We start from the raw sequence: 6,515 nt of genomic DNA, 5'->3' as shown, positions 1-6,515 counted from the left end.
GTCCCTTGGTGATGTCCCCATGAGTTTCCCCCAGGTCCCCTCATGTCCCCACGGGTGTCCCCTGTCCCCTGCATCCCCTGGTGCCCCGTGCCCCTGCATCCCCTGGTGCTGCCACCTCATGGTGCTGCCACCCCAGAGATGTCCCCGTGGGTGTCCCCTGCATCCCCTGGTGCTGCCACCTCAGAGATGTCCCCGTGGGTGTCCCCTGCATCCCCTGGTGCTGCCACCCCAGAGATGTCCCCGTGGGTGTCCCCTGCATCCCCTGGTGCTGCCACCCCCATGTCCCCATTAGATGTCCCCGTGGGTGTCCCCTGCATCCCCTGGTGCTGCCACCCCAGAGATGTCCCCATGGGTGTCCCCTGCATCCCCTGGTGCTGCCACCTCAGAGATGTCCCCATGGGTGTCCCCTGCATCCCCTGGTGCTGCCACCCCCATGTCCCCTTTAGATGTCCCCATGGGTGTCCCCTGCTGCTCCCACCCCAGATCCCCCCTTCCCCTGGCACTGTCCCCCCGTGTCCCCACACAGGGCGATGCCAGCGGGGGGGGGCTGCTCTGCGGGGCCAGCGGCCTGGGGCTGCTCCTGGCGGCCACGGCCACCGGCTCCTGGCTGCAGCGCTGGGTGCCCGGTGGCAGCGCCAGCATCGGGCTGTGGCGCGTCTGCGGCGGGGGACACTGCGGCCCCCACCCTGGCACCCCCGGTACGTACCGTGTGGTGAGCTCTGCCCGTCACTGCTGAGCTGAGCTGTGCCCATCACTGCTGAGCTCTGCCCATCACTGCTGAGCTGAGCTGTGCCCGTCACTGCTGAGCTGTGCCCATCGCTGCTGAGCTGAGCTGTGCCCATCACTGCTGAGCTGTGCCCGTCACTGCTGAGCTGAGCTGTGCCCATCACTGCTGAGCTGAGCTGTGCCCGTCACTGCTGAGCTGAGCTGTGCCCATCACTGCTGAGCTGAGCTGTGCCCATCGCTGCTGAGCTGAGCTGTGCCCGTCACTGCTGAGCTGAGCTGTGCCCATCGCTGCTGAGCTGAGCTGTGCCCGTCACTGCTGAGCTGAGCTGTGCCCATCACTGCTGAGCTGTGCCCATCACTGCTGAGCTGTGCCCATCACTGCTGAGCTGAGCTGTGTCCATCACTGCTGAGCTGTGCCCATCACTGCTGAGCTCTGCCCATCACTGCTGAGCTGAGCTGTGTCCATCACTGCTGAGCTGTGCCCATCACTGCTGAGCTGAGCTGTGTCCATCACTGCTGAGCTGTGCCCATCACTGCTGAGCTGAGCCCATCGCTGCTGAGCTCTGCCCATCACTGCTGAGCTGAGCTGTGCCCATCACTGCTGAGCTGTGCCCATCGCTGCTGAGCTGAGCTGTGCCCATCACTGCTGAGCTGTGCCCATCACTGCTGAGCTGAGCTGTGCCCATCACTGCTGAGCTGTGCCCATCACTGCTGAGCTGTGCCCATCGCTGCTGAGCTGAGCTCTGCCCATCACTGCTGAGCTGTGCCCATCACTGCTGAGCTGAGCTGTGCCCATCACTGCTTAGCTGAGCTGTGCCCATCGCTGCTGAGCTGAGCTGTGCCCATCACTGCTGAGCTGTGCCCATCGCTGCTGAGCTGTGCCCATCACTGCTGAGCTGAGCTGTGCCCATCACTGCTGAGCTGAGCTGTGCCCATCGCTGCTGAGCTGAGCTGTGCCCATCACTGCTGAGCTGTGCCCATCGCTGCTGAGCTGTGCCCATCACTGCTGAGCTGAGCTGTGTCCATCACTGCTGAGCTGTGCCCATCACTGCTGAGCTGTGCCCATCACTGCTGAGCTGAGCTGTGTCCATCACTGCTGAGCTGTGCCCATCACTGCTGAGCTGAGCTGTGCCCATCACTGCTGAGCTGTGCCCATCGCTGCTGAGCTGAGCTGTGCCCATCACTGCTGAGCTGTGCCCATCGCTGCTGAGCTGTGCCCATCACTGCTGAGCTGAGCTGTGCCCATCACTGCTGAGCTGTGCCCATCACTGCTGAGCTGTGCCCATCACTGCTGCACTGAGCTGTGCCCATCACTGCTGAGCTGAGCTGTGCCCATCACTGCTGAGCTGTGCCCATCGCTGCTGAGCTGTGCCCATCACTGCTGAGCTGAGCTGTGTCCATCACTGCTGAGCTGTGCCCATCACTGCTGAGCTGAGCTGTGCCCATCACTGCTGAGCTGTGCCCATCACTGCTGAGCTGAGCTGTGCCCATCACTGCTGAGCTGTGCCCATCGCTGCTGAGCTGAGCTCTGCCCATCACTGCTGAGCTGAGCTGTGCCCATCGCTGCTGAGCTGAGCTGTGCCCATCACTGCTGAGCTGTGCCCATCACTGCTGAGCTGTGCCCATCACTGCTGAGCTGAGCTGTGCCCATCACTGCTGAGCTGTGCCCATCGCTGCTGAGCTGAGCTCTGCCCATCACTGCTGAGCTGTGCCCATCACTGCTGAGCTGTGCCCATCACTGCTGAGCTGAGCTGTGCCCATCACTGCTGCACTGAGCTGTGCCCATCACTGCTGCACTGAGCTGTGCCCATCACTGCTGAGCTGAGCTGTGCTCGGTCTCTGCAGGGTGTGGATGGGGTTCAGTACTGCACTGAGCTGTGCCCGGTCTCTGTGGGGTGCGGATGTGGGGGTCACTGCTGCTCTGAGCTCTGTCCTCTCTGTGGGGTGGGGATGGGGGGGTCACTGCTGCACTGAGCTGTGCCTGGTCTCTATGGGGTGGGGATGGGGGTCACTGCTGCGCTGAGCTGTGCCCATCACTGCTGCGCTGCGCTGTGCCTGGTCTCTGTGAGGTGGGGATGGGGGTCACTGCTGCTCCGGGCTCTGTCCTCTCTGTGGGGTGGGGATGGGGGTCACTGCTGTGCTGAGCTGTGCCCATCACTGCTGCGCTGCGCTGTGCCTGGTCTCTGTGGGGTGGGGATGGGGGTCACTGCTGCTCCGAGCTCTGTCCTCTCTGTGGGGTGGGGATGGGGGTCACTGCTGTGCTGAGCTGTGCCCATCACTGCTGCGCTGCGCTGTGCCTGGTCTCTGTGAGCTGCACGTGGGGCCATGTCTCGGGGTCCCCCTCGTGTCCCCAACTCCCGTGTGTCCCCCCCAGCTCTTTGGGAGGCCACGCGGGTGCTGATGCTGCTCTCGGTGCTCATGGCCACTGCCGGCCTCGCCATGGGGCTCTGCGCTGCGGCCGCCACGGCCTGGCGGGTGCGTGTCCGTGCGGCCGGTGCCACCCTGCTCCTGGCTGGTACGTGGGGACGAGCATAAGGGGGGGCTATGGGGCCTGTCCCCGGGGCAGCACTGATGCACTGAGCTGGGCCCGGTCTATGCCAGGCTCTCACGGCGCTGCTGATCCAAGCGCTCTGCCCGCAGGGCTCCTGGCGCTGCTGGGGCTGGGGCTGTACACGGCCGGCACCCCGAGGCTGCTGGGGCCGGCCCGCACCGCCTGGCGCTTCTCCTGGTCCTACATCCTGGGCTGGGTGGCTGCTGCCCTCATCAGCTCCGCAGGTAATGGAGCCCCCGCTGCCCGAGCACTGCTGGGTGGTGATGGGGTCACTGCTGTGCTGAGCTGTGTCCGGGCTCTGCAGGATGGGGATGGGGTCACTGCTGTGCTGAGCTGGGTCTGGGCTGTACAGGATGGGGTCACTGCTGTGCTGAGCTGGGTCTGGGCTGTGCAGGATGGGGTCACTGCTGTGCTGAGCTGTGTCTGGGCTCTGCAGGATGGGGATGGGGTCACTGCTGTGCTGAGCTGGGTCTGGGCTGTACAGGATGGGGTCACTGCTGTGCTGAGCTGGGTCTGGGCTCTGCAGGATGGGGATGGGGTCACTGCTGTGCTGAGCTGTGTCTGGGCTGTACAGGATGGGGTCACTGCTGTGCTGAGCTGTGTCTGGGCTCTGCAGGATGGGGATGGGGTCACTGCTGTGCTGAGCTGTGTCTGGGCTCTGCAGGATGGGGATGGGGTCACTGCTGTGCTGAGCTGTGTCTGGGCTGTACAGGATGGGGTCACTGCTGTGCTGAGCTGGGTCTGGGCTGTGCAGGATGGGGTCACTGCTGTGCTGAGCTGTGTCTGGGCTGTGCAGGATGGGGTCACTGCTGTGCTGAGCTGTGTCTGGGCTGTACAGGATGGGGATGGGGTCACTGCTGTGCTGAGCTGGGTCTGGGCTCTGCAGGATGGGGATGGGGTCACTGCTGTGCTGAGCTGGGTCTGGGCTGTACAGGATGGGGTCACTGCTGTGCTGAGCTGTGTCTGGGCTGTACAGGATGGGGATGGGGTCACTGCTGTGCTGAGCTGTGTCTGGGCTGTACAGGATGGGGTCACTGCTGTGCTGAGCTGTGTCTGGGCTGTACAGGATGGGGATGGGGTCACTGCTGTGCTGAGCTGGGTCTGGGCTCTGCAGGATGGGGATGGGGTCACTGCTGTGCTGAGCTGTGTCTGGGCTGTACAGGATGGGGTCACTGCTGTGCTGAGCTGTGTCTGGGCTGTACAGGATGGGGATGGGGTCACTGCTGTGCTGAGCTGGGTCTGGGCTCTGCAGGATGGGGATGGGGTCACTGCTGTGCTGAGCTGGGTCTGGGCTCTGCAGGATGGGGATGGGGTCACTGCTGTGCTGAGCTGGGTCTGGGCTGTACAGGATGGGGTCACTGCTGTGCTGAGCTGTGTCTGGGCTGTACAGGATGGGGTCACTGCTGTGCTGAGCTGGGTCTGGGCTGTACAGGATGGGGATCACTGCTGTGCTGAGCTGGGTCTGGGCTGTGCAGGATGGGGTCACTGCTGTGCTGAGCTGTGTCTGGGCTGTACAGGATGGGGTCACTGCTGTGCTGAGCTGGGTCTGGGCTCTGCAGGATGGGGATGGGGTCACTGCTGTGCTGAGCTGTCTCTGGGCTGTGCGGGATGGGGATGGTGGTCAGGATGGGGTCACTGCTGTGCTGAGCTGGGTCTGGGCTGTACAGGATGGGGTCACTGCTGTGCTGAGCTGGGTCTGGGCTCTGCAGGATGGGGATGGGGTCACTGCTGTGCTGAGCTGTGTCTGGGCTGTGCAGGATGGGGATGGGGTCACTGCTGTGCTGAGCTGTGTCTGGGCTGTACAGGATGGGGTCACTGCTGTGCTGAGCTGGGTCTGGGCTGTGCAGGATGGGGTCACTGCTGTGCTGAGCTGGGTCTGGGCTCTGCAGGATGGGGATGGGGTCACTGCTGTGCTGAGCTGGGTCTGGGCTGTGCAGGATGGGGTCACTGCTGTGCTGAGCTGTGTCTGGGCTGTACAGGATGGGGTCACTGCTGTGCTGAGCTGTGTCTGGGCTGTACAGGATGGGGATGGGGTCACTGCTGTGCTGAGCTGGGTCTGGGCTGTACAGGATGGGGTCACTGCTGTGCTGAGCTGGGTCTGGGCTCTGCAGGATGGGGATGGGGTCACTGCTGTGCTGAGCTGGGTCTGGGCTGTACAGGATGGGGTCACTGCTGTGCTGAGCTGGGTCTGGGCTCTGCAGGATGGGGTCACTGCTGTGCTGAGCTGGGTCTGGGCTGTACAGGATGGGGTCACTGCTGTGCTGAGCTGTGTCTGGGCTGTACAGGATGGGGATGGGGTCACTGCTGTGCTGAGCTGTGTCTGGGCTGTACAGGATGGGGTCACTGCTGTGCTGAGCTGGGTCTGGGCTGTACAGGATGGGGTCACTGCTGTGCTGAGCTGGGTCTGGGCTCTGCAGGATGGGGATGGGGTCACTGCTGTGCTGAGCTGGGTCTGGGCTGTACAGGATGGGGTCACTGCTGTGCTGAGCTGTGTCTGGGCTGTGCAGGATGGGGATGGGGTCACTGCTGTGCTGAGCTGTGTCTGGGCTGTACAGGATGGGGTCACTGCTGTGCTGAGCTGGGTCTGGGCTGTACAGGATGGGGATGGGGTCACTGCTGTGCTGAGCTGGGTCTGGGCTCTGCAGGATGGGGATGGGGTCACTGCTGTGCTGAGCTGTGTCTGGGCTGTACAGGATGGGGTCACTGCTGTGCTGAGCTGTGTCTGGGCTGTGCAGGATGGGGTCACTGCTGTGCTGAGCTGTGTCTGGGCTGTACAGGATGGGGATGGGGTCACTGCTGTGCTGAGCTGGGTCTGGGCTCTGCAGGATGGGGATGGGGTCACTGCTGTGCTGAGCTGTGTCTGGGCTGTGCAGGATGGGGTCACTGCTGTGCTGAGCTGTGTCTGGGCTGTGCAGGATGGGGTCACTGCTGTGCTGAGCTGGGTCTGGGCTGTACAGGATGGGGTCACTGCTGTGCTGAGCTGGGTCTGGGCTCTGCAGGATGGGGATGGGGTCACTGCTGTGCTGAGCTGGGTCTGGGCTGTACAGGATGGGGTCACTGCTGTGCTGAGCTGTGTCTGGGCTGTGCAGGATGGGGTCACTGCTGTGCTGAGCTGTGTCTGGGCTGTACAGGATGGGGTCACTGCTGTGCTGAGCTGTGTCTGGGCTGTGCAGGATGGGGTCACTGCTGTGCTGAGCTGTGTCTGGGCTGTACAGGATGGGGTCACTGCTGTGCTGAG

The 6,515-nt window shown here is 63.6% G+C and overlaps 1 protein-coding gene across 1 annotated transcript; it reads left to right on the top strand.

Annotated features, from left to right (window-relative positions):
* Positions 1 to 483: 483 nt before the first annotated feature.
* On the top strand, positions 484 to 3,537 carry LOC130605848 (lens fiber membrane intrinsic protein-like; the record flags this gene model as incomplete). Its single annotated transcript, XM_057421627.1, has 3 exons — positions 484 to 698; positions 3,101 to 3,241; positions 3,367 to 3,537. Coding segments are annotated over 3 exons (527 nt in total), but the record flags the coding sequence as incomplete, so codon positions are not given.
* Between the last annotated feature and the right edge of the window lie 2,978 nt (positions 3,538 to 6,515).

This window comes from Pezoporus wallicus, unplaced genomic scaffold (genome assembly GCF_028554395.1).
Source record: "Pezoporus wallicus isolate ANWC-B61680 ecotype Strahan unplaced genomic scaffold, APGP_CSIRO_Pwel_v1 contig_12307, whole genome shotgun sequence".
NCBI lineage: Eukaryota > Metazoa > Chordata > Aves > Psittaciformes > Psittacidae > Pezoporus > Pezoporus wallicus.
Note: the sequence above shows the minus strand (reverse complement) of the source record. Positions and strands in the feature narration are given on the sequence as shown.